Consider the following 26,545-nt stretch of genomic DNA (forward strand, 5'->3'; position numbering starts at 1 on the left):
AGGACGAACTCAGGGATCTCATGGTGGTTGGGGGTGGGGGGGGTTGCCTCTTGTGTGCAGAGGTGTTGGGGAGAGTGGGTGGGTGACCTCTTCCTGGAACCCTCAATCCTGAGTGCCCAAGAGGATCACTGCGTGGGCCTGACTTCGGGGATGCCTGCAGCGGATCCTGCCCAAGAGCCCACAGCTGGGGGCCAGGGGGCAGGGTGCTGTGTGTGACACGCGCTCCACTCCCTTCCCCTCTCCCCTGCTGAACTCCAGGGCCCAGCTCCTGAAGGTGAGCCCTTGCAGCCCACTCAGCCTACACAGTCTACACAGCCTGCCCAACCCGTGCAGTCCACACAGCCTGCCCAGCCCACGCAGCCTTGCCAGCCCACCCAGCTCAGCCAGCCGGGCCAACCCCCAAGCAGCAAGATGCCTCAGGTCTCCCAGGAGGCGAAGGGGACCCAGACAGGAGTAGACCAGCCTCGCCTCCCAACTGTCCCTGCGAGCAGGCCAGCTGAGCAGCATGTGCAGGTTCAGAGGGCGCAGGCGGAGACGAGCCAGACCTCCTACCCCTCCCCCGTGTCCGTCTCCATGAAGCCTGACCTCCCAGCCCCTCTCCCTGCTCAGGCTGCCCCAAAGCAGCCGTTGTTCGTCCCCACAACCTCAAGCCCCAGCACCCCTCCAGGACTGGCTCTGACACACACCGAAGCCCAGCCTGCTCCCAAACCGGATTCTGCTCCACACCTGACTTCCCAGAGGCCTGTGGATATGGTCCAGCTTCTGAAGGTAAGTCCGTGCAGGGGCTTCCTGCTCCCCCCAGCTTTGTGCCGTGTTGAGTGTTGTCCTGAGGTCCCCACTTAGTCATCTGTCGCCTGGGGCCATGTCCAGCATGGCTCTGCTCTGTAGCCGTGAGCTTACTTCTGTGTGTCTCCCCGAGAGCAGAAGTACCCCATCGTGTGGCAGGGCCTCCTGGCCCTCAAGAACGACACGGCTGCCGTGCAGCTGCACTTCGTCTCCGGCAACAACGTGCTGGCCCATCGGTCTCTGCCCCTCTCTGAAGGCGGCCCCCCGCTGAGGATCGCCCAGAGGATGCGGCTAGAGGCCTCACAGCTGGAAGGGGTTGCCCGAAGGATGACGGTGAGCTTCGGGGCCCGGGCGAGCACCGGCCGTGCCCTTGAGGGAGGATGTGGTTCGCCCCGACCTGCCCGTCTCCCTGGCGCGCCCACCCGGAATGTTCTGTCTCCCGCTGGCATGTCCCATGCCTCTAGGCTCAGAAACTGCTTTTTCAGGCAACAAATAGGACTTTAAGGTCACCCCAGTGGGGTGGGGGCTTTTGTGGACTCCGCAGCTGAACCCCGAGGTTGGACAGGCCTCTGCATGGGGCTGCTGTCTGGAGGGGAGGTTGCTGATGACTGCCGACTGCTGATGCCACAGGTGGAGACGGATTACTGTCTGCTGCTGGCTCTGCCCTGTGGCCGTGACCAAGAGGATGTCGTGAGCCAGACCGAGTCCCTCAAGGCAGCCTTCATCACCTATCTGCAGGCCAAGCAGGCAGCAGGGATCATCAACGTCCCCAACCCTGGCTCCAATCAGGTCAGCCGAGTGTCCTCACCTGTGGCGCACACGTGGGGGCCGGTCGCGGCTGGTCAGGCCGTCTAATCGGGTGGGCTGGGCTACTGGTGCCAACTCAGAGGCCGCCAGAGGTTTCTTAGAGGTGGATTTAGAGGAGGGCGTTTTGGAGAGAGAACTCGAGTGTAGAGGTGGGGCCTCCGTGGCCCTTCCCAGATCTAACCCCGGGACAGCTGAGACACAGCTGAGACCGCAGCGGTGTTTAGCTCTGTGCGGAGGAGCAGGTTCCCAGGAGAGTTGGGGGGACATTCATTTGCGGACAGCTAGGCTCCTCTGGGTGGGCAGAGTCCTGGGGGCACGAGCTGACCGGGAAGCCGACTCACCCAGGCTCTGTGTGTTGCGCCCCTTCAGGGCCCCCGGTTGGAAGTGCTGAAGAATGGTAATTGGGGTGGCTGAGGTGGACGCAGGGGATCCCACTCTTCTCTCTCGTCCCCCTCTCCAGCCTGCCTATGTGCTGCAGATCTTCCCACCCTGCGAGTTCTCGGAGAGCCACCTGTCCCGTCTGGCCCCCGACCTCCTTGCCAGCATCTCCAACATTTCTCCCCATCTTATGATTGTCATCGCCTCCGTGTGAGCCACTGAATGGTCGCCACTCAGTGTATTTCCCTGAGGCTCTGCAGCAAAAAGTAAACCCAGGACCCCCCAGTCGCGTGGAGGAAGCAGCTGCTGAAGGGGACACCCTCCACTGCCAGCCGCCAGCCTCGCCCTCGAGCCCGCTCCCCGCCAGGCTCCGGGGGACAGACCCCTCTGGGCAGTGGTGCTGCTACCTGTGTGTTTACATGACATTAGCCCGAGGACAGACCACCAACCGATGGACTCTGCAGACACCTTGGGGCTGGGTTTCTCTCCTCTTTTGGGAGAAAAGGAACTGGGCAGTGGAATTAATTTTTTGTTGTTTTTGTTTTTAAGAAACAAAACAGAACTGCCTTTGCACTAAATTAGTGACTTGGACTTTTGCACAGTGAAGACAGGCTGTGACACTCTGGATGTCTTGGTGAACCTGAAACACACATCGAGGACTCGAGCGCAGGACTTCAAGCTTCTGCTGAAACACTGGGGTCAAGGAACATTTCATTGGGTTGTTTTGTCCCCACCCTGCCCTTCCCCTTGCTCATTTGGATGTGTCACCTTTCTTAATTCTCCTACCACCATCTTTGATTCACCCGGATGTACAGTTTACAATCGCAAAAGAGCAAACAGAAGGATTTTCTTTCCTGGTGGGATATGCAGAACTTGGGATGTGTGTATATATAAATATATAATATATATAAATATATATAATACTGACTTAAAAAATCAAATTCCCCTGACATACATTTTTTTTAATCTGTGCCAAAAATGTGTTTTCAGAGAAAAATCTTATTTTCATACTCAGACTTTGTATTGTCACTCATTTGTATAAGTGCGCTTCGTTACAGCACGGGCCCTGCCCCCGCAATTTGGAAGTGTCACACACACAAAAAAAAGACTGTACAAAAAAGACTGGCTTCCCCTCTTCCTGTTACCTTGACCTCTCCCCCCCCAACTTCCTAACACTTATTAATTTATGAAACTGGTTTTCTCAGCGCAGTTTTGTTTTGTGTGTCCATTGGATTACAAACTTTATTAAAAAATACAAAACACGTTGTGTGGATGTGATTGTCACTTGAGTGGGACGACCAAGGGTCCTTTGCTTACGGGAACAGCTGGTCCTCCTCCCACTTCGCTTTCCCTCCCCAAGTCTGTCCACGGGACCTGCTCCCTTCCTGCCACTTCATCCTCCCCCAGCGCTGTGTTCTCTCGTACAAGAGGTTTCTGCCGCAGACTGAACTTATTCTCAGGTAACGTGGAAGGCACTTCAGAGTTGAGGTGGGGGAGGAACCACCTGCCAGGCAAACTCAGAAACCTCATAGGCAAACTTTGGTGTCTTGGCTCTTTGCCCCTTCCTTGTGCGGGTCTGGAGCGGGCTGGCCTGGGCAGCAGCAGACGCACAGCTAGGCCCAGTGCCAGCAAGGAGGATGGGCTGCCAGGCCCGGCTTCCCCTGCAGTTGGACCTACTACAAGCTGGGGGTGGGGGGTAGTGGGGACAGGGACCACAAAGTTGATGGTCTCGCTTGAGATAATCACGGGGCTCTCTGAGGGGTTACAGCTGCTTGGAGCAAACCAGAGGGGCAGAGACGGCGTCCGCTCTCCCTGCCGAGAGGGTCAAGGATGAGCTGTTCCACGGCCCCTGCTGGCTGGGCCCCCCACCTCCCCCATCAAAGCTCCTGGCCACGCGTTTCTGACCCTCAGCTGGTCGTAGACTCCCACTGATTCAGGGCAAATCAATGGAGAGTAGGGTACGGGCTTGGCCTCGATCCCGTGAAGTGAGTGTGAAGCCCTCCTGCTTCCCCAAGCCGAAGAGAACTGGGCCCGTGGCCTGGCGGGCCTGGCTCTCTGCCTACCTTGCTCTGGCTGAATGGGCTTCTGAGCTGGGCTCTCTTTGGGGTGCCTGGATCCTGGTAAGCCAAACCCACTGGGTCACAGCAGGGTCACAGCTGTGCTCCGTGGCGGAGAGGGGAGCTCAGGTCCTGAAGCTGAACAGGTGAGAAGCCCAAGGAGGAGACCGGATGAGGGGACGGGGTGCGTGGAGCCACAGTCTCTCCGGCCCCAAGCGTGCTGCCCAGACCCCGACTCGGGACAAGGAAGCCAGTTCTTTTTCCAGACGGGTCCAGAGTCACCAGTCCCATTCTGCAGGAGGGACAGCCTGGCTTGGCCGGGAAACAGGTTGGTGCTGGCCGGTCCCTGGGTGGAGCAGCCCTTCAGTGGCATTGGCCACAGCTCTGCCAGCTCCCCCCCCACACCCCCACAGGGAGCTCTAGGCGGCATTAGAAAATAATCAAATTTATTCTCTCTAGGGAACGGGGCCACCCCTCTCAGATCCAGGGTGCCATCCATCCTTAAATAAACAGTCACAAGGAGGGACGCCTGCTCACTCAGCAGGCGGCGGACATTCAGGGGCTGTGGGGGGCGTCTCTGCCAGAGCGGGCTGGCCATCGGCCCCATCCCGAGGGCGGAAGACCAGCTCCCCAGCCTGCAACACCTGCCCAGCTGGCCACGCGCTGCCCGGCCCGTACTGCTGGTAGAAGTCCGCGTCCGTCTGGAACATGACCAATGCCTGGGCCGTGTGGATCCGCACGTGCTGGGCCAGGCTGTTTGCATCCAGGAACTTGTCCCCACAGGAGTCGCAGGCATAGAGGATATGGGTGTTGGGGTCTGTGGGAGGTAGAGGCCGTGGTCAGGCTGGGGAGAGCCCTCAGGGTTGGGGGGGCACCAATTTTCAGGCCCCAGGCAGCCCCTCTCACCTTCCTCCTGTACTTGCTTCACAGCTTTGCTAATCTCGGCCTTAAGGACTTCCGTCTCATCGGCAGTCACCGCGGCCCCCACTGGTACCACTGCGGACAAAGTCCATGGGGCCTCAGGCACCTGCCCCATCATGGGAGGCACGAAGCCCGTGACCACCCCCCAGCGGCCCGCGGCCCGCACCTGTGAGCTGAGTGACGGCCGTTGCCGCCAGTGCCTCGGTGGCCAGCGTGACCATGTCATCCACGGTGACCACACTGACCTCACCCCCCTCCTCGGGCTCCAGGATTTTGATGCCCGCCTTGCCCTGGTGCACAGTCTTCACGTGGGAACGCAGGTTGTCCACTCGGTTGAAGCCACGACCGCACTTGTCACACAGGTAAGGCTTCTCTCCTGGGGGGGAAGGCAAGGTTCTCGCCTGCCGTTGAGGGGGGGGGAGGACCTCAGTGGCCTCCAGCTCCCCCAGAGCCCTGTCTCTTCCAGCAGCAAGTGCTCTGGGGCGGCCACCGGGACTGCCCAGGAGCCTCCAGTGGCCACCGTGCCTTCTGGAAACCAGGAGAATGGGGCCCTCATTGAAACTGAACCTCCCAGGCCCCCTGCAGCAAGGACTGGCACCCAAGGCTGGGCTCTGGAGGGACCTCCCTTGCCCCCAGCCCACCCCCAACAACAAGGGCCAGATAAGGCAGGCAGTGCGAGCTCACCGGTGTGGATGATGATGTGCTTGGACAGGTCCCCCACGTTCACGAAGGCCTTGCTGCACACACTGCACTTGTGAGGGCGAATGTTGTCGTGGTGGCGAATGTGATTGGCCAACTGGCTGGACTGGACAAATCTGCGGGGCGGCAGAGGGAGGGGCTGGCACCACACTGCCCGAGTCTGGCGGGGAGGGTTGGGTGTGGGGGCCGCGGAGCTGGGCTGGGACCTCCCGCCTCCTCTTCTAGATTGGGGCGGACCCAGGGAGCTGGGCCTGGGCCGGGGCAGCACTTGGCCCCCTGTCCCATCCAAGCTCGGGGGTGGGGTGGGGGGACCCCGGTGGGGCCTGGGGCGGGGCGGGGCGGGGCGGGGCGGGGCAGGGCGGGACCTCTTGCCGCAGCGCTCGCAGACGTAGGGCTTCTCCCCGGTGTGCTGGCGCACGTGCGCGATCAGGGAGCTGGCCTGGGTGAAGGCCTTGCCGCACATCACGCACTGGCACGGCTTCTCGCCTGGGGACGGGCGGCAGGAGAGGCCGTCGGCACCCACGCCTCCCCGCGCGCCCTGCCCCCGCCCCGGGGCCGCTCACCCACCCGTGTGGATGCGGACGTGCCGCTGCAGGGCGCCGGGGTCGGCGAACTGCCGCTGGCAGTGGACGCACACGTACGGCTTCTCCCCGCTGTGGATCCGCAGGTGCCGCTTCAGGTTCCCTGTGGGAGACGCGGGGAGGGCCCGCCTGAGGCACTGCGGGGCGGGGCAGGGCGGGGAGGGGGCGGGGTGCCGGAAGGGCGGGGTGCGGGGGGCGGCCCTACCTGAGGTGGTGAACTGCTTCCCACACTCCCGGCACTTGAGGGGCCCGTCGGCGATGTGGATCTTCAGGTGAGCCTTCAGATTCCCCACCTGCGCCCAGGCGGGGGTCAGAGGGGCCGCCCCGTGGCATGGCGGCCGGAGACCTCCTTTGCCCCCCACCCCACGCCAGCAGCGAAGCGGGGAGACCGGCCCATACTCGGGGTCACCCCCTCCAGCCCCTCCGAACACCCCCTCCGCCACCCCCCCAGCCCCCTCCCATCTCCCCCTCCACCCCCCCCACGTCTCCCCCCACTGGCGCCGCCCCGCCCCCGAGGGCGCACACACCTGGTTGAACTTCTTGTCGCAGTGCGGGCACTTGTGCTCCTTGTCGGTGTCGTGCGTCTCCAGGTGGCGCATCTTGGACGTGGGGTCGGAGAACGAGCGGCCGCAGTAGTCGCACTGGTAGGGCTTCTCGCCGCTGTGCACCAGCTGGTGGCGCTTCAGGTTGCCCGACGTGGTGAAGAGCTTGCCGCAGTCCTCGCAGCGGTAGCGCGCCTCGCCCGAGTGCCGCTTCTTGTGCAGGTTCAGCAGGCTGATGAGCCGGTAGCTCTTGCCGCACTCCTCGCAGCCGTACGGCTTCAGCGGGCTGCGGGGCACAGGGCCACAGGGAGGGGAGCGTCGCGGGGCTGGGGGGGGCGGGGGGTGGGGGGGCTGCGGGGGTAGGGGGCGCGGCGCACCTGTGGGTCTTCTCGTGGGCCTTGCAGGCGGCCGGGTCCGAGAAGGCCTTGCTGCACTCCCGGCACGAGAAGGGCTTCTCGCCCGTGTGGATGCGGATGTGCCGCTTGAAGTTGCCAGTGTGTGTGAACTCCTTCCCGCAGTCCTGCGGGGGCCGGGGGCGGGGGCGTCAGGGACCCGCAGTGGGCGGCGGAGGAGGGGGGCGGGGGGGGGGGGGGGAGGGCCGCACCTCACACTTGTGGATGACCGAGCCGTAGGCCTTGGACTCCGTGCGGTCGCCGTAGGTGCCGGAGCGCAGGCCCCGGGCCTCGGGGCCCAGCTCGTGGCCCGAGTCCGTGCTGGCCGACTCCTCGCTCTCCTCGGGGGCCTCCCCCTTCTCCAGCGGCGGCCCCTCTTCCTTGACCTCAGCCGCGCCCTCCTCCTCCCGCTCTTCTCCTTTCCTGGCCGGCTCCACCTCCATTTCTGCCGCGAGAAGGGCAGACACTGAGGCCTTGGGAGGGCGAGAACCAGCCTCCACCCGCGGTGCCCTCAGAGCCAGCAAGAGGCAGGGGTCTGGTCTCCGCCGCCCTCTGACCGTGGGCGCCCGCTGGGTCCCATCCGCAGACAAGCCCGCTGGGCACCCACCAGGGACGGTGCTCTGGGCTGCTCAGAGGGGGCCTGTATCCCCAGGGCTAGCAGAAGCACGGCCGGGTACATCCCTGAGAACCAGAGGCCAGACTCCGGCGCAAAGCTAAAGCGGGACTGACCGTGGGATCCGCTAGAGGGGTCCGGGGGGGACCCAGGGGGACAGGTGAGGGCCAGCTACTGGGCCGGCCGGGGGCAGGGTACCTTGCTCCAAGCTCTCTGACAACACAGCTTCTGCCTCTGCGGCTGCCATGCTACTGGTCGGGTCGGGCTTGGGCTCCACAGGCGGTGGCTCCCGGGGGGCGTCAGCCTTCTCCGTCTGCTCGGCCCCTGGGTGTGGCGTGGGAACACCGGAGGCGGGATTAGGGCCTGCCATCCAGGGGCTGGAAGGCTCTCCTGGACCAGGTCCCCAGCAGTGGCTGAGGCCCGGGATGGCAGCCCAGCACACCCCAACTCGGGCTGCTTATGCCTCTGCTCTGGCTGGAGCAGGCACCCCGGTGCGAACATGTCACTCTGGGTGACAAGAGCTCCAAGGGAACAGAGGTCAGTGCCGCCTGCCTCCCGACCCCAGGAACCCCCCGAGGAAGCCGCTCGCCACACCAGGGCCCGGGCCGCGGGGAGGGGGTGGGACGGATGGCCGGGCCCTCGGTGCCACAGCTCACCACTGGCCGTGGTCTCGGCCTGGCCACCCCGCTCCTCCTTGGGCTCCCTGCCCAGGCCTGTGGGGGGACCGCTGCCGGCGGGGTCCAGCTCGCTCAGCGTGGAGGCAGCCGCCTTCTCCTCTTTGGCTCTCTTGTCTCCTCCTGGAGATGGAACAGGGCAGACCTGCCATTTCCCATCATGTGGCCACCACCTGGAGGGGTGAGGTGGCCCCACACTTGCTCGCTCTTCCAGATCCTCCCTGGGGATACTGCTATGGAGTGGTTCGCCCGTCTGTTCCCGGGGCACCTGCTCCACACACCAGGCTGCTGGCCAGGCCCAGGATCACCAGGCCTGGCCGCCGCTCCTGTGGGGCTCCCACGGTGGTCGGGGACATACCTCATACGCAAAACAATGCCACTCGTCAGAGTCAACACTTAGGAGGGGAGCGGGGTTCTCTGCAAAGGGTGCCATGAGAATCTGGCCATACCCAGTGTCAGGAGGAAGAGCAGAAGAGGGGAGGGGCTGCCAGAGGGGCGACCCCCGTGTGCAGAGGCTTGGGCCAGGCACACCCCCCGGCTCTGTGGGGCAGCAGAGCACAAAGCAAGCAAGCAGGGAAAAGGTGGGGAAGGGAGAGGCAGACGGGCCCCTCTGAAGGCCTTCCCGAGACTCTTACTAGCAGCCCATGGGGCGAGCAAGGCCAGGTAAGGAAACTGAAGCCCAGAGAGAGGAAACAAGAGACTCAGAGGCAATAGGCCACCCAAAGGTGCCTGCTCAGAAACAGCCACCAATCCTCTTACCTTCCGTGGCCGAGGCCACTGCGCTCTCCCCAGGGCTGGCGTCTGGCTCCGCAAGGGACTTGAGGGCATGGCAGGCTGTGATGATGTCCTGCATCTGCAGGAAGCTGGCCACGGCCAGCACATCGTCCACGTTCTCGGCGCTCAGGCTCAGCTTGGCTGTGTACATGAACTCCAGCACCTGACCAAGGCCTGCCAAGGACACAGACAGCCATCACGGACCTGCCTCAAGACCTGGCACTGGCAGCTGGCCCAGCCGCCCCACTGGACCGGGGGATCTGTGGAAAGCAGAGTGGCAGGCCAGCAGTGCCCCTCTCTGAAGTACCTCTGAAGTACCCCCACAGAGGGCAGAGGGGGTGACAGCCACCCCGCATGGAGGACAGCAGGTGTGAATGCTCACTTAACACAGAGGAGAGGGGTATGAACGCCCACTCTCCACAGAGACAGTGTGAATGCCTGCCCTGCATAGAGACAGTGTGAACGCCCGCTCTCCATGGAGACAGTGTGAACACCCGCTCTGCACAGAGACAGTGTGAACGCCTGCCCTGCACAGAGACAGTATGAATGCCCACCCTGCAGAGAGACAGTGTGAACACCCACTCTGCACAGAGACAGTATGAATGCCCACCCTGCACAAAGACAGACAGTGTGAACACCTGCTCTGCGCAGAGACAGTGTGAACACCCGCTCTGCACAGAAGGTGTGAACGGAGGATGAGAGTGTAAACACCCTCCCTGCACAGAGGACAGTGGTGTGAATGCATCCCCTTCCCCAAGGATACTCTCTGCTGCTCAGCCACCACGCCCCCCCAACTGAAGGACACTCCAACAAGAGGGTATCAGCACTGACTCTCACGAGGGCTCTGTCACAACTATCCGACCTCCAAGCTAGTCACTGAGACCCGTCTGGGTCTCAATTTCCGTATCTGTAAACTGGGGGAACAGCACCTCACCCTAACCTTCTCATGGCAGGTCCTGCCATTCTGGGTTAGGAGCCAAATCCAAGACCAGTTCTCCCTCTCAATCCCCAGGTGTTCCTGACACCCCTCCGAGCTGCAGCCATGGCCATCCCCATCATGGTCAGCACAGGGGTAGGGGTGCAGGACGGACTCGACCATGGGAAGGGGTCAGGGGCTGGGAAGAGCGCCCCTGTTCTCTGTCCCTCCTGATGAGCTATACTGGGTACACTCCAGCCCAGAGCTTACCGTGAGTCCTTCCTGTCCGTTCTCCTCTGACCACCCAGGTCCCCGTCAAAACAGGCCCCTCGAAGGTGGAAGGAACTCGGTGCCCACACTTTCATGGCCTGGGTGCCCTATGGGAGGCCTGGTGCAGCCCACAGCTCGAAGATGCCCCCCCCCCCCCGGGAGGGCAGGGGCCACATCGGGAATGTCAGGAGGGCCGTGCATGGCACAGATCCGACCACAGCCTCCGAGCCTCCGCCAGCGTGGCCCTGGACCCCACGGGGTACCTGCCGCGTTACTGATGTCCAGGTGTACCACGTCCTTCTGGTCCACGAAGAGCATCTTGAAGTACTCGCTGCAGGCCGCCAGAACTGCCTTATGGGCTTTGAAGTCAACACCGTCCACCACAAAAGTGCAGTCACACAACAGTCCCAGCTGCCGCTGCTGGTTCAGCTGCTCCAAGACGTGCTGGCTGTGCTGGGGAAAATCCATGGCTGCGGAAAGCCGGAGGGCCTTCGTGTTAGCACAGAGAGAGGACGCCAGCCCTCCCGGCAGGCAACCCCCGAACTCCCGGGTGAGAAACGCGACGGAGAATGGGAGAAGGAAAACCATGGAAGGTTGCTAACGCCAGATTCCCTCTGCAAGCCAAGGCTGATCAGCGGCTCCTAGATCCCTGGGTTTACTGGCCAGCAAAGTTCCAAAAACCAAAAGCACTGAGGGACCAACACAAAACAGCCGACTTTGTGTCTTGCCAGGTAACAACATTAGAAAGTCGAAAAACACACACAAAACCCTGATGACGGCGACTGTTAAAAAAGAAAAGATGAGGGGCACCTGGGTGGCTCAGTGGGCTGGAGCCTCTGCCTTCAGCTCAGGTCATGATCCCAGGGTCCTGGGATCGAGCCCTGCATTGGGCTCTCTGCTCAGTGGGGAGCCTGCTTCCCCCTCTCTCTCTCTGCCTGCCTCTCTGCCTACTTGTGATCTCTGTCTGATGGATAAATAAAATCTTTAAAAAAAAAAAAAAGAAAGAAAAGACGTGGTCAGTTTAACATCGTTTACAAAAAGAATGCATGACATAATCTTAGGAGGACAGATCTTTCAACTTGATACGTTTGGCTTGATGTAAACCTTTCTATTTTGGTTTTTGCCTCATTCTGTCAAGCACAGGTGAGATGAGTGTCTGGGAAGACGGATGTTCCCTCCCATCGCTTCAGGAACTGGCGCTCTCCTGCGGCACCCACAGGGCTCTGGCTCCCGCCCTTGGGGGCAGAGATCTCTCTCTCTCTCTCTCTCTCTGATCCGTAGGCTCAGGGAACTGCATGACGCTGGGGTCTCCTGTGCCTCCAGTAACCTCTCCAGGGTCCCAGGAGGGAGAGTGAACTCTGGCCCCTGACCCTGAGAGCCACCGGGCTGGCCGGTTTCACTGTCAAAGGCCTCACGTAATGCCTGGAAATCCTACAACTGTCTCAAGTGAAAATGCTCAGAAAAATTCCATGGCCTGGTGCCAAATAATCACAAACCACCACAAGCCATGACTAAATAAGTATCTAAAACAGCTCTCTCCTCCCCAGCAACACACCAGGGTGCAGCTTGGACCAGCATTTTACAGGGAAAACAGCAGGCCCTCGTTCAAGAAAGACCCAGTTTCAAAGTAAAAGCCAACACCCCCACTCCCGGGATGGCACTGCACAGACCCCCACCTGGGGCTAGGCTGGCAGGCCCCGGTCCGGCATCAGAGGCCTGGGTCTGCTCAGAGCTGCCCCAGGCTGCTTCTGGGCAGCTGGGAATGGCACTTTGGGGCTCCCAGCCCCCAGGCTTCTGCAGCCCCTCATGGATTCCCACTGTTCTGTGACATCAGCCTCCTGGGGGTGAGTCACCGTGCGGGAGCCCTGACCATGTATGGTGGTCTGGCTGTGATGAGCATCGAGGAAAGCCATGCCTGCCTCCCCCGCCGCGGGGCTTAGGTGGCACTAATCACTGCAAAGCCCACCCACCCCGTGGTATCTGGAAACTTTTCAAGCAGGGCTAGGTGTTTGCTGAGCGGCGGGGGGGGGGGAGGGGGGGTGTCACCTGGCAGGCAGGGCTCCAGGCAGGGAGTGGGGGCACAGGGGTGACAATGGGCTGTGAGCCACATGCCAGCCTCTGTCTGAGCCATGAGTTCAGAGCAGCCGTCGCCGGAGACCCAGAAACGGCCTTTTCCTCCCTCGAGCACCCCCGCGCTCAGCCTCAGTCCCACCCTCCACACTCCCACGGCTTCTTGGTTCTCCACTCTGGCCCCGCGCCTCCGGGGGAGCTGAGAGGAGCAGCCGCGGGGGGCCACGGCAGGGGCCAGGCCAGGAGCAGAGTCCAAGTCAGGCTGGTGGAGCCAAAGCCGCCACTGCCACACGACCCCCCGGAAGGCATCCTTCTCGGACTTCAGTCCCCGGAACAAGCAAGTTCCTATTGTGACCTGAAGGAATAAACACAAGAATTCTTGGCTGCTCTGTGCCCGAGCTGGTAAACACAAAAACAGAGATGTTTCTGGAGAACATGGAAAAGAACCAATGTCCAGTCCATGGGTTGAAACTCCCAGGCCGGGCCACTCAGGCCTGGGTTCCAAAGGCAGTACACACCGGGCAAGGCGTACACGGAATGACAGTGGTGGGCCAAGAGAGGCCGGGCCAGCTCACCCCCGGATCCGCCTTCTCACCAGGACCAGGGGGGGAAGATGTGAGCGCATGTGCACCCAGGCCGCCCCCGAGTCCCTGTCACTGGTCACTCCCTATGTCCCCGGAAGCCCAGGTGCAGAACCCCCTTCCAAATGCAAGAAAGGGAGAACCACCAGCACCCGGAGGGCCAGATGCTCCCTCAGCTTCAGAACAAGCCCATCCGGCACTTGGCAGCAACCCGGCTCCGCCACCTTCCCCAGCAGCCAACCCGAAAAGAAGGGGGAGGAAGTGTCTCCCAGGTCTAGAAACAATCAGGGAGCGTCCCCCCAGCAACCGCACCCCTCCTCCTCCAAGGTACAGAGTTGGTCCAGGCCCTTGGGCGGGAGCCGGTGGAAGGCCGGGAAGGCAGAGCCCTCCAGCTGGAAGGCGATCTGGCCTGCTGTGAAGCGAGCCCCGAGACGAGACGGACCCCAGAGCGGAAGGGGGCTGCCACGAGCCCTCGAGCTGCTGCGGGAAGGGCACAGAGCTGGCCCTCCTGTGGCTGGACGCGCGGGGGAGCTCTCCTTTCAGAGACCTTGGAGGGGCCAGTAAAGGTCCTGGGAGAATATGGCTGGTGGCCGGGTACCCCCTAGACCCTACCCCTGGACAGCAGCAGGTGCCGGCAGGGAACGCTAACCACGTTCTTGCGATGTGAGCTGTGGCCTGGACATGGGTGTAGGGAGCGGAGCCCCCCAAGGCTGCCCCCAAAGCTGTTCCAACGGAGAAACACTTCTAAGGTGCATCTGGTCTGACAAAATCGAAGAAAGAAAAGGAAGCGAGGGGCGCCGGGGTGGCTCAGTGGGTTAAGCGTCTGCCTTCGGCTCAGGACATGGTCCCAGGGTCCTGGGGTCGAGCTCCCTGCTCAGAAGCAAGTCTGCTTCTCCCTCTGCCTCTGTGATCTCTCTTGCTTTCACTTTCTCTCAAATAAATAAATAAAATCTTTTAGAAAATAAAAAGAAAAAAGAAAAGGAAGGGAGAAAACGGGAGAGGGGGAGACAGGAAGCGGCGGAAGACCGGGAAGGGGCGGGAGCGGAACCACGAGGAAGGAAGGAAGGATAAGGCCGCAAACGCAGAGGGGCCTTCAACACAGGTCCCGGGCCCCGTCCCGGCCGTGGAGGCTCCCCGAGTGCTCACAGGGTCCCCCCCAGGCTGTCAGCAGCACTGGGGATGTTATAACCCCCCAACTGGCAGATGGAGCTCAGAGGTCCCCCCAGCTGCCTCCTGCGCTCACCTCCGCCAGCTGCCCGCCCACTAGAAAGCTCCAGCAGCTCTTTTCTCCCTAAGGCAAGGGGGTGAGCAGGTGAGGGGCCCCCTGCCACGGTCCTCCTGTCAGAGGGGCCGCACTAGAACCGGGCAGTGCCCCACTGCCAGAGCTAGGTGAAACACTAGAAGATCTAGAAGATCTAGAAGATCACGGCAATCCTCCCACCGTCTCCTGTTTCCTTCTCCGTGCCACAGTGAAAGGAACCCACGACGATCTGGCCAAGCTCAGAGGTGCTCGGGAGGAGGCGAGGGCACCTGCCTGAACCACACAGCTGGACGTGGGGGCCCGCGGGCACTGGGAGCTGCCCACCCCAGTCAGTGCACACACCCAGGGGCCGCTGCAGCTCAGTAGGACGGACAGCCCCGCCACCTAACGTCTGATCAAGTGCGACTCTCCCAGCCCCGCCCCTGCAGCACAGGGCCTTTACTGGAGCGAAACTGGAGGGGTTCCCTCTGCCTTACTTCGTCCTGCTTTAAGGGTGATCAATGTGGCCTTAAAGCTACTCTAAGACAGACCCTAACTACAGAAAACGCAAACAGAACAAAACCACGGGGCCCACCAAGCCCAAAGCCCTCAGGTTAGATGCAGAAAACGAAGCTCCAAACTGGCACATGACTTGTCCATTCGGGAAACGGCCCGACCTTCCAGAAACTCTCCACTGCACTCCTCACTCCTGCCCTGCGACACTTCCCACGACGCTGCTGGCTGCTCAGTGCTGATCCCTGACGAAGGGGCCAACGTCTGGCGTCAGAGCTGTCTGGCCGGACACACAGCCCTGGCCTGCCTCACAAGGAATCCGTCTGGGAACAGAAAAGTGAGGGACCTGGAGAAGCCTGCAGTGTGAACTAAGCAACGTGAACACGGACGGCCACCGACAAGCCCCCCCATCCTGCACACCTGCTAGGAGATCCCGGCTGGATCTGGGCGGCTCTGACCGACCAGAGCCAAGGACTCGGTGCCAGCTCCAGGCCTGGCCCTTAAGAGGGCTGCAGACTCCGTGCGGCTCTCCTGCAACCCAGCCACCCCACCGCAGGGATGCCCAGGCTCTCCTGTTGGGGCCCTGGAGGAGACGCCACAGGCACAGGCCACATGATGAACTCTGAGGCCCTACTGGACAGTGGCGTGCGAGGCACTTTCCTGGACCTTCCAGCCCAATTACTAGCTGAATGCTGTCATACGAGTGACCCCAACACCTCATGGAACAAAAGAAACTGCCCAGTCAACCCACAAAATTGGGAGAATAAACTGCTGGTGGTTTAAGTCACGAAGTTTTGAGACAGTTGCTCACAGCAAGAGAGAACAAATACGGATGGTAAAGTTGTAAAGAAAAGGCGATGAGTAACAAAACGTCCAGGACGATGGTTCTGTGTAGATGGGAGACAGGTAGGAGACGGGAGGAAGGGGGAGGAGGGGGGAGGGAGGAGGAGGAGGGGGGAGGGAGGAGGAGGAAGAGGGAGGGAGGAGGAGGAAGAGGGACGGAGGAGGAGGGGTCCTCCGAGACATTGGGAGTGCTCTATTTCTTGTCCTAGATATACCTAGATTTATTATTGATAACTTACTTATTATTTAAATTAAATTTAAAAATAAATATTAATAAATTAATAATATTTATTATTAAATTTAAATTAAACATATACATTTCATATACTTTTGTAGGGCAACATGCTTCAAAAGCTGACAAAAGTTGACAAAATTTTGAATAAGAAAAAAGTGAGGAACAGGTGCCAACCTCAACCTTGCCGAGACGGGGCTGTGCAGAAGCCCGCTTGCCACCGCTCGCACTGGGGCTGCGCTGGGGCCCAGGCCTCATGTTTCAGGGTCACTGAGTCGGGGGCAGGGGCACTGGCCTGGGGAAACACAACCCGTCCCACCCATGCTTCAGTTCCAGAACACCTGCAAGCACACGATGACATAAGGAAGGGCTCCCCTTGGGTGGTGAAATCCCAGACCCCACAGCCCCGCTCCCAGTAACTACGAAATGGCATTTACGGGAGTCTCTTCAACACGGCCAACAACAGGGGGCACGCACAGCACCACAGATCACCTAAAATCTAAGAACACGGGTACTCTGCTGTCAGGCTCTGCTCTGAGTGCAGAGGCGGCAGAGCCCCTGGGGTCAGCCTGGGGAGGACCCCGGGCCCCAGCTGGGCCGCGCTCCCACATCAGCAGTGGACCACATCAGCAGTGGATCGCCAGCAAAGCCCCTCCTCCAGCAAAATGGGGCCAATGGGACCGCCTCCCAGGTGTGGCACAAGCTTCGGTTTGCCACCGTAAGCACAGAGCCTGCACTGAGCCTGCACCGAGCCTGCACCGAGCCTGCACCGAGCCTGACTGGTGGTAAACATTCCTCAAACTACTGTTAGCAGGAAGCAGAGATGCAAATTATAGCTTTATTTTTAGGCCGACGACCATATCAGATGGTTTCTACATATCCTTTCCTGCTGGGTACCTTGGGTAACTATTTAGTGACTTGACCTTGTTAAGACGCTGTAATCATAACCCATTATTCTTTCTAAAAGCAATCTGGAAAAAATCCCAGAGCCCAATTAACGTTAAGAGAGGGAGGGAGGGAAAGCAGGGGCGCTGGGCAAGAACCATTCAGAGCAATTTTCTCTGTCGGGGAAGCACTTTATATCGAACAACTGTTCTGTTAAACCCCAAGGGCGCTCCCGGGGGAAGGCCAGAGCGCCTGCCCAGAGCTCTCAGTGGGTCCGCAGAGCATGGCCCCATCTCAGAGTCACAGGGGCATCTGTCTAACATGAAAGATTACCCAGGTTATTAGCAAGCACTACACGGCATTCAGGGTTTCCAAACTGCCACACAGAGGGAAGCCATTAAGCCAGAAAACAACCAGCCCAGCACAAGGAGCTGCTGATTTGACAAACACAAGAAGTCCCTGGCTCCCCGAACACCGTTGCGCCCAGCTACAGGCCTGGGCAGGACACAGCCGCCTCACGTCCAGGGGCAAGGGACAGGGATCACCACTCTGCTTCCAGATACCTGGCATTCCAGATTTTCTGGAAACACAGGTGGTTCCCATCTCCAGCTTAGCACACACAAACTCAGGCCAAGCAAATGCAAGTGTGGTTAAGCCTTGCAACCGGGACACGTACTGGCCCAACCCACCATCCACCCCGTGTGACACCCTCTCCCTTGTCAGAGCAACACCGCAGAGGCAAGTACCAACAACCAGCCCTTCTGGCACTGTTCTCGTGGCCCTGCAAATACAGCTTTTATATTAAGCTCATGTTTCTCAAACTTTTTTTTTTAAGATTTTATTTATTTGACAAAGGGAGCACAAGCAGAAGGAGTGGGAGAGGGAGAAGCAGGCTTCCCGCCAAGCGGGGAGCCCAATGCAGAGCTTGATCTCAGGATCCTGGGACCATGACCTGAGCTGAAGGCAGACGCTTAATGACTAAGTCACCCAGGAGCCCCCATTTCTCAAACTTCTAACATCACTTTCCCCTTTAGGGTAAATACACAAACTCATTCAGCCCTTCCCAACAGCCCTAGATTCTGATACTTGATCCTCTACTGGGTAATGGCTCCACTCTGAAAATCACTGCTACCTCCCACATAACCCCACCAGCCAAGATTCAGCTGTATTTCCTGTGAAGCTTGTACTACCAAAAAAATATGGATTTTTAAACACCTAAAAATTGTACCTAAATATAAAACTAGGGATGCTTGGGTGGCTCAGTTGGCTGAGTGACTGCCTTTGGCTCAGGTCAGACCCCAAGGTCCTGAGATAGAGTCCAGCATCAGACTCTACTGATTGGGGAGCCTTCTTCTCCCTCTGCCTGCTGCTCCCCCTGCCAGTGCGCGCTCTCTAACAAATAAATAAAATCTGTAAAACTAATAATAAATAAGTATAAAATTTAAAAATTTTTAATTATTTATTTATTTGACAGACAGAGATCACAAGTAGGCAGAGAGGCAGTCAGAGAGAGGAGGAAGCAGGCTCCCTGCTGAGCAGAGAGCCTAATGTGGGGCTCGATCCCAGGACCCTGGGATTATGACCTGAGCAGAAAGCAGAGACTTTAACCCACTGAGCCACCCAGGCGCCCCTAAATTGTTTTTTTAAAAGATTTTATTTATTTGACACAGACAGACATAGCGAGAGAGGGAACACAAGCAGGGGGAGTGGGAGAGGGAGGAGCAGTCTCCCCACCAAGCAGGGAGCCCGATGCAGGGCCATCCCAGGACCCTGGAATCATGACCTGAGCCAAAGGCAGATGCCCAATGACTGAGCCACCCAGGAGCCCCTAAAATTAAATTGTAATACTGCCTTTGCTTTTCTAATTGTACAACTACCATGACCTCTAACAGGTAACCACACTTCTGAAGAGGGAATGGCCATCCCCTTCCCTGACACCCGATGAACCCCCACTGCTCCAGGAACGGGGCTGACTGGGAAGGCTGGCCGGTCCTGAGGAAAGGGCGGTCCCCTCTCCCCACGCCAGTTCACGACCCATTATGCCAGGACTTGCTATGGGGACTCTAAACTCTTGACAGAGGGTAAATTAAGGGCCTTGCTTCCACAAAGACAAACTCAGAATATGTGGGACTTGGTGGCATCTGCTCCATCTCCCAGCACCCCGCCCTCCACCCCAGTGCTCCCGGCCCTGGCCTGAAAGGAGGCCCGTATGTTGCCCCGCCTCCCCTATCAGGTTCAATAAACTCACTGCTGGGGTGGGACTGCTTACTAACTGGCTCCTCACAGTCAAGGTCGCTGACAGTACCTACCCCACAACCTTGCTCTCACAGGGCTGTAAATCAAGTCCGGCAACAGGCCTGGAGAGTGGTGATTCCTGGCCTTTCTGAGTGCAACTAACTCAAGGTCAAATATTCTGCGGATCTTCATGAAATAATCATTGTACTTTGAGTGCTTGTTAACTGAGAAACTAAAGGGCAAGACCACCACGGAAGAAAGCGTTTCCATTCCACTAATCACAACGGCATCTATCCATACTTGAGAAGTAACGAGAATGAGAAATGTCCTCCAAGTTACAGAAGATCTGTGGGGTCAGACCGCTGGGCAGGGACTCCTAATCATCACCATCCCCTCTCAGGGTCAGTGGGCCCTAAATCAGGAAACAGACACACGGAAAAGGCAAAAGCACTTCCCAAACGCTGAATGAGCGTCTCCCCTGTGCCGGTTGTAGGTCTAACTAGAGCTACGAGCGTCGTGAGGAAGACAGGTCATAAGTATAATACATAAGCTCACAGACTAGGCGCTGAGAAGAACGTGAAACAAAGTGTGGAGTCAAGAGGCAGAGGCTATTTAATATGTCAGAAAACAGTCAAGGAAGGCCTCTCGGAGGAGGTGACACTGAAGCAAGGACCTGAATGAAGAGCAAGCCATGCCACCATAAGCCCAGGGGCCATTGCAGGCACCGAGAAGAGCAAATGCAAAGGCCATTGGGCTGGTATGACCTTGACAAAGGGGCTGGCCTGCTTGGAGAGGAGGAAGCCAGCAGGAGAATGAGAAGAGTCAGCACCAGCGGCTGAGATCTGCCCGGGTCTTAGAGGCAAGTCAGCCTCTGGAGTTTTCCAAGTACGCTGCGGTGCCCTGGCAGACTGGGTGCAGAGGAGCGATGGCCAGCGGGCAGGAGGGGGTAGAGGGACACTGGGGGAGGGGCAGGGGTGGAGGCCCCACGCTGGGGTGCACGTGGTCAGAGCCGGAAGCTGCTCGGGAGAGCCAACAGTCAGCTGATCAAGCGGAGGCATGTCATGAGAAAAGGAGTTGAGGACAACACTAAATTGTTGGCCTGAGAAACTGGCTGAGCACAGGCGCCGTTTGCTGAAGTGAGGAATGATGGCGGGCGACGGGAGGGCAGGGCGCACAAGAGTTCTGCGGGGCCAACACAGCTGAGACGTCTCCAGGGCTGGTGGATAAGGTCACAAGATGGACCGAGGTCCCCACGGGAGCAAACACTGGACCCAGAAGACGAAACAAGAGCACCCAGGGGCTCGGTCGGTGGTTCTGGCTCAGGTCACGAGACGGAGCCGCACGTCGGGCTCTGCACTGAGCATGGAGCCTATTTAAGATTCTCTCTCTCCGTCTTCCCTAACCCCTCCCCGGCCTCTCAAAAAAAAAAAAAAAGAAAGAAAACGAAGAAGAGGAGGAAACACCAAAAGACTCCGACCCAAGGACATGCATGTGAATCGGGGCTCCAGTCTTAGCCAGGCGGCCTCAGGCAAGCTTCTCCGAGTTCGAGACCGCTCGCCCGTTCAGCAGGAAACCACCACCCACGCCAGAACTGGGACGACCGAAACACCAGGAAGTTCTGCACGAATCCTGGCAGAAGTGGAATCACACATTACTTGTCTACCAGAAGTCTGACTGACACACAGGCAATCAAAACGGGAAAAAAAATGAACTAAAACAAACCAGGTTATCCTAAGTGCACCCCCTTTACTCGTGAATCCACAGCCCCTCTTCACAGCAGGTGGAGAAAAAAGGAGGAAGCCACAGTCTGGTCCAAAGTGACCACAGCCCTCGGACTTTGTTCCCATCTGGCTTCAAACGTCTGCTGTGAGGCCTTTGTTACTGTGTCACTCGGGGCAGAAAGCCTGGGGAGAGTCGCCCGTTCAAGTTAAATATGGCTAGACTCAGGGGGCGCAGCTGCACATCTGGTGGGCTACAGGACGGAGCCTGGTGGACACGGACTCCCAATCCACTGCGGAGCGCTGCCTGAGGCCGGTGCCCTGCTGGGAGCCCCAGCTCCCCCAGCAACAAGGCCAGCTCTGCCTAAGTGCACCCCCGGCCAGGACCTGCCACTGGGGAGCAAATCCCAGATGCTGTCAGCACCTTCTGATGACTTCTGAGGGGGTGCCACCCCCAGGAAGACAGGGCACCTAGCCGCGTCTAATAAGACGCAGGAACAAGGGTGAGAAGGATGTTCAGACAGAGGATAGCATAAGCCTCGGAGCGTGCCTGAGAGAAGATGGTGTGTGAGCGTGGGGACCAGGTGGAGGGAGGACAGCACCGAGAACGACTGGAACACGTGGGGAGACACGGGCGGAGCCGGGCACGCAGGGCCACGCCCACACGCCAGGACCCAGCGCTCACCTCCCCCCATGTGCCCCACCCCACACACCCCACACAAGCTGGGAGCCTGGGCAGGGACTTGGGCAGGAGAGGGCCATGGTTAGGCTCACATTTCAGGAAAGTCACTCCGGCCGCATCAGTATGGAGAACAGACTGGAAGGGGAAGGATCAGAAGCAGAAAAAGTAAGTTAGAAAGTCCCACGGTGCTAGACCCTTGGGATGTGAAAAGGGGACAATGTCACCCCCAGCTGGCACGGGGAGGGTTTGGCTGGTGGCTCAGGATCTGCCACACGCTCACACGACCCATTCGGAGCAGCTGTGCTAACGGCCCAGCAACTAAATATGATAATATCCTTTGAAAATTCTAAGTACCTCTTCTTGGAGTGGCTCAAAGTCCCTTAACAACAAACAGTACCCGACCGTTCCCAGGGGAAGCTGGGCCAGGTGGTTTGTCCGAAACCATAAACCCAAGCCATGAAACCCTAGCTCATAAGCAAACAAAAAGTTCATGTCTCTGGACATACAAGAGATGGGGGGGGCGGGGGGGCTCAGAGAAGCAGGGCAAGCACAGGAATTCATGCATACCATTTCTGCATTTTGTTTTACCACTTATAAATGTTAGCTATTCAAGAAACTAAGTGAAAAAAAGGAAGGGAAGAAAGAGAGAAAGAAACTGTCCCCAAAGTCAGAGCTTCTTCATTTCTATTTATTATAAAACCTTGAAGACATTTTCTACAAGACCTGATGACTCAAAACTTCTCAACAGGAAAAAATTTCTCAGAAGGGAAATGGAAAATTATGGTAATTTGCACAAAGAATGTGTCACCAGAGAAATGTTCATGAGCAGAAATTCCTTACGGGGACAAAACTGAAAATCCCCTAGACGAGCAGCTGGCAGCCTCTGCCAGCCCCAGCCGAGCCGCTCGGATGTAGTGAGCGATGAGGCATGTGTGTGAGCGTGTGCGCGCACGCGCGCACACACACACACATGTGCGGTTCTGCACGCAGCCCCAGGGAGCTGACAAGATCCTGGACCCAGTTACCTCTGCTGCCTTGGCATCAAACCAAAGCCAGTCAAGCACCTTGCACAAGAGGATGTAACCCTCTGCACCTCACTTTCCCCACTGTGAAATGGGGGTGATGACACCCGTTCCCACCGCATAAAGCAGCCATGGCCACCATCACTCCTGTTTGTCACGTGTGAAGCCACACTAGGGATACTGGTGAGCCGTAGACAACAGGGGAACTGAATGCTGGAACCCCTGCCCTTTTAAAAATGGGCGGTGAAATCTTATCAGTCCCCCAAGACAAATGAAGTTTTAGCCTAAAAGCAGACCAGGCAAAGGCCTGCCAATGGCAATGCTGACTCTACTCAGGGATAACCGAAACACAAGACAGAGGTGCTCAGCCTGGAGGGCAAAAGCCTCCTGCTTCCTACAAGATTGAGGACTGGCTGTTTGGAGGTGAATGTGTCTGGACTTGAAGGCAGCACACGCGTTTCACATGGCTGACTTTGACTGGCCTTGCTTCCTCCCCAGGATGGGTGACTGCTAAGTCCCCTCCCTTCCAGGGAAGACATAGTAAGTGTTAAATAAACGATTTCATTAACATGATCGCCAGATTGCAAATGCGCGCATCTTAAGTAAAACAGATCCCATGCGCCTGACGATAAAGACGACACCTTCACCCAGCACACTTTTTCTTTGAAGACTCCCTGTACTGGAAACTTTGAACAGGACCGACACAGAATGTGTATCTATACAGACGGAGGATGTATACAGCAGAAGCCAACGTGAAATTGTATACTGACTACCCCTGATAGGATTAAACTGAAAAATATTTAGTGAGACTTGACTGGGGAAAACTAAATGAGTGCAAGGGTATTTCGGAGGAGTATTTGGGGGGCGCGCACAAACTCACGTTAGGTCTGGGTAAAGAGCAGTCAGGGATGCAATATCTCAACTTCCCAGCATCTTTAAAAACTGCTGGGCTCCTCAACTCCAGCGGCTGCAGTGCAACTCTAGAACAGTCCCTGGACAGGAGCCCTGGGAGTTAAGATTAAGGAAGCTCAGGGCCCCGGCTTGCCCTTGCCCGAACAGCGCTGGCCGGCCTCCAGCCCCTCACATCCCCTCCACCTGCAACAGCCGTGAATCAGCAAAGAAGCCGGAAGCCTTTGAACGGACCACTTGCCTCCCTGGCGGGTTTTCAGCCAGTGACTTTGAAGTGAGAGCGTCTGAGGGAAACTTGGAACGCACCCCCAACTGCTGCCCGGCTCCCGATTCCCAGTCCGAATGCAGGTAGCCTGAGAGAGAGACAGAAACAGAGACAGAGACAGAAAGAGGGACAGACGGATACACAGAGGTATAGTGGGCCAGAGACGGAAAGAGTGCGTGCATGGACTGACTGTAAGGCACGCAGACCAGCCCCCAGGGACCCCTTGGTGGGACCTCAGAGAGGAAGGCGCGGAACCTGAGCTTAATTCTTAGTATGAAAGGCTGGTCAGAAATCTAAATGGGGCGCCTGGGTGGCTCAGTGGGTTAAAGCCTCTGACTTCCGCTCAGGCCATGATCCCAGGGTCCTCGGATCGAGCCCCACATCGGGCTCTCTGCTCAGCAGGGAGCCTGCTTCCCCCTCTCTCTCTGCCTGCCTCTCTTTGTGATCTCTCTCTCTGTGTCAAATAAATAAATAAAAATCTTAAAAAAAAAAAATCTAAATGTTCTTCCTCTCTCCGTCCTTCCCTCCCTCCCCCTCCTCCTCCTTTCCTTAAGTCATCTCTACACCCAACACTGAGCTCATGCGCACAACCCCGAGATCAGGAATCACACGCGCCCCCCGACTGAGCCAGACAGGCGCCCCTCCTTGCTCTGTTTCATTCATATGACCCTCATGGTCCCACCTTCCCAAAAGTAAATACAAATTTGGCGTGAATATTTATAGCCTATGTTGTAAATAAGGGTTAGTGGTCTGGCTATACAAAAGGCTCCTCGCACAAACAACCATGAAAAGAGATGTCCCCAGAAGAGCTTGCACTCGGAGGCACCTGGCCGGCTCAGTCAGTGGAGCGCGTGACTCCTGATCTCGGGGTCGTGCGTTTGAGCCCCATGTTGGGGGTAGGGAACACTTAAAAAAATAAAACCTTAAAAAAAAGAAAAGAAAAGAAAAGAAGTTTGTACACAAAAGTTCGTGACAGTGTTACTCATAATAGTCAAAGGTAGAAAGAACCCAAACGTCCATGTACTGACAAATGGGTAAATAAAACGTGATCTGTCCGTGCAAGGGGATTCTGGGACATAAAAAAAAGTAATGACACATGCTACAACACTAATGAGCCCTGAAAACACTGTGCTAAATGAAGCCAGCCGAAAGACCACACGTTACATGATTCCATTTGCATGAAATGCTCAGAACAGACAAATCCTAAGGACAGAAAGCAACTGTCGAGGGCTGACAGAGACAGAGGAGGGGGAGTGACTGCAGATGGGTGGTGGGTTTCTTTCTGAGATAATGACAATGCCTTGAAAATAGTGGTGAGAACTGCACAACTCTGGGAATGTGCCGCAAGCCATTTAACTGTACACTTTAAATGGGTGACTTGTGCACAACGTGAATATCTCAACAAAGCTGTTACAAACAATTAGTAAGAAAAAAAATCTCCCAACAGCAAAATGAGTCAAAGAAATGAAGAAGCAGTTCATAAAAGAAACATCAGTGGTCAATATATTCTGTATGGGAAAAAGATGTTCAGCCTGACTAATAAAGAAATATAAAGTGGGGCACCTGGGTGGCTCAGTGGGTTAAGCCTCTGCCTTTGGCTCAGGTCATGATCTCAGGGTCCTGGATTTGAGGCCTGCATCGGCTCTCTGCTCAGCGGGGAGCCTGCTCCCCAACCCCACCCCCGCCTTTCTGCCTACTTGTGATCTCTTTCTCTCTGTCAAATAAATAAATAAAATCTTTTTTTAAAAAAAGAAAAGAAGTACAAGATACCACTTCCAGGATCAAACTGGCAAAAATCTAAAAGACCGTTTCCACCCTGGGCCAGGGCGTGTTCAATGAAATGGTACCTTTGTCTAGACGGCAGCCTGCCCACATGAGGCAAAGTTTGAATTCATTTGTTCGCTGGGTAAAAGCTAATGCTTGGATGTTGGTAACTGATCTGAGAACCCACAGTGCAGATGCTATGGTTTCCCAGTCTGATTGGGGATTTCACCCAGCTGGAGGGAAACTGGGAGTCCTGGGAAAGGGCTGTGGGTAGGGCTGTGGGGCTGCACCCAGAGAAAACACAGCCTTGTTAATACGTAAGTGCCACCCTGTGAAGCAGCGGGAGGTTACAGAAATCAGAGGCTCTTTGTTTCCGAAGAGGTAACGGGAATGGCTGCCGGGGCTGCCTGCAAAGGGTTTCAGGCTATAGGCTACTTCATCCATCCCAGCAGTGATCCTGTGGAAAGGCTCCCCAATGGCCCCCAGCTGGCAGAGAAGCCAATCAAGCTTAAAGGGGTTGTCAGCAGACCTAGGTAGCACTGACACACCAGATTCAAGGCCACGTCCAGATACTCTAAAAGATAAGAACTTTCCACTTCAGAAAAAGACAAAAATTTCCATAGACAAATAGACAGACATGGAATACTAGGCTCTACAGATCCTTAGCTTGTCCCCAAAGGGCAAATTCTCTTTCATTAATTGGCACTTACCCACACCTTCTCCTTATACTAATAAGGTTACAAAACATCTCATAAAAGCCCTAAGTGGACATCACTAAGTCTTCATTCAAATCTGTTTCCAGATGAAACACAAAATTAAGACTCAGAAACATCTTGATTTTCTGGAGGCATGGCACAGCAGGTACCCAAGCCAAGTCTCAGAGCAAACATCTGCAAATGCTGAAGAGGACTTGTGAGACAGCTTTTAAAATGCACCAAAGAACTGGCAAGTCAGTAAGGAACACTGAGGGGTCAAACAAAGTCAAGCAGAGGCTGGAGTATGGAGAGCAAGTGGAGTTTTGAGGGTGGGCGTCAAAGCCATCTGCAGGACAGAGCAAGCAGGGGTTCCCTCTCCCTCCCAAGGGCAGAGGTCTTATGGGAGTGCCCTCCAGAATAAAGCTGGGGCCACAGAGAGTTTCAAGTCAGTGGGGTGGGGGGGGGAGACTGCACAGAAAAC

The 26,545-nt window shown here is 57.3% G+C and overlaps 2 protein-coding genes across 10 annotated transcripts in view; one reads left to right on the forward strand and one right to left on the reverse strand.

Moving 5' to 3' along the window:
- The window catches only part of SPEN (spen family transcriptional repressor), a 99,668-nt gene extending 96,435 nt beyond the window's left edge, over positions 1–3,233 (forward strand). For all 3 annotated transcript variants that reach the window (XM_082685427.1, XM_082685429.1, XM_082685428.1), the window contains 4 exons: positions 259–768; positions 925–1,119; positions 1,417–1,575; positions 2,054–3,233. In XM_082685427.1, coding sequence (XP_082541553.1) covers positions 259–768; positions 925–1,119; positions 1,417–1,575; positions 2,054–2,185 — 996 coding nt within the window. In that variant the 3' untranslated portion in view covers positions 2,186–3,233. The remainder of the gene's footprint in view (positions 1–258; positions 769–924; positions 1,120–1,416; positions 1,576–2,053) is intronic.
- The window catches only part of ZBTB17 (zinc finger and BTB domain containing 17), a 32,575-nt gene continuing 9,211 nt past the window's right edge, over positions 3,182–26,545 (reverse strand). Inside the window, exons 3-17 of one of the 7 annotated variants that reach the window (XR_014299380.1) lie at positions 10,674–10,880; positions 9,210–9,398; positions 8,433–8,573; positions 7,975–8,100; positions 7,376–7,608; positions 7,149–7,291; positions 6,757–7,057; positions 6,435–6,522; positions 6,216–6,332; positions 6,014–6,134; positions 5,634–5,764; positions 5,116–5,350; positions 4,935–5,024; positions 4,707–4,845; positions 3,182–4,166 (exon numbers count right to left, since the gene is read on the reverse strand). Coding sequence is in view for 5 of the 7 variants with exons in the window: in XM_082685463.1 (XP_082541589.1) it covers positions 4,562–4,845; positions 4,935–5,024; positions 5,116–5,325; positions 5,634–5,764; positions 6,014–6,134; positions 6,216–6,332; positions 6,435–6,522; positions 6,757–7,057; positions 7,149–7,291; positions 7,376–7,608; positions 7,975–8,100; positions 8,433–8,573; positions 9,210–9,398; positions 10,674–10,998 (2,499 nt within the window). In the remaining 2 variants the exon portion in view is untranslated. Of the gene's footprint in view, positions 4,167–4,457; positions 4,846–4,934; positions 5,025–5,115; positions 5,351–5,633; positions 5,765–6,013; positions 6,135–6,215; positions 6,333–6,434; positions 6,523–6,756; positions 7,058–7,148; positions 7,292–7,375; positions 7,609–7,974; positions 8,101–8,432; positions 8,574–9,209; positions 9,780–9,862; positions 12,680–12,800; positions 13,075–26,545 lie in introns of those variants that run through there. The other 6 variants (XM_082685465.1, XM_082685464.1, XM_082685463.1 and 3 more) reach the window with 6 other exon arrangements.

This window comes from Mustela nivalis, assembly GCF_964662115.1.
Source record: "Mustela nivalis genome assembly, chromosome: 10".
NCBI classification, from domain to species: Eukaryota; Metazoa; Chordata; class Mammalia; order Carnivora; family Mustelidae; genus Mustela; species Mustela nivalis.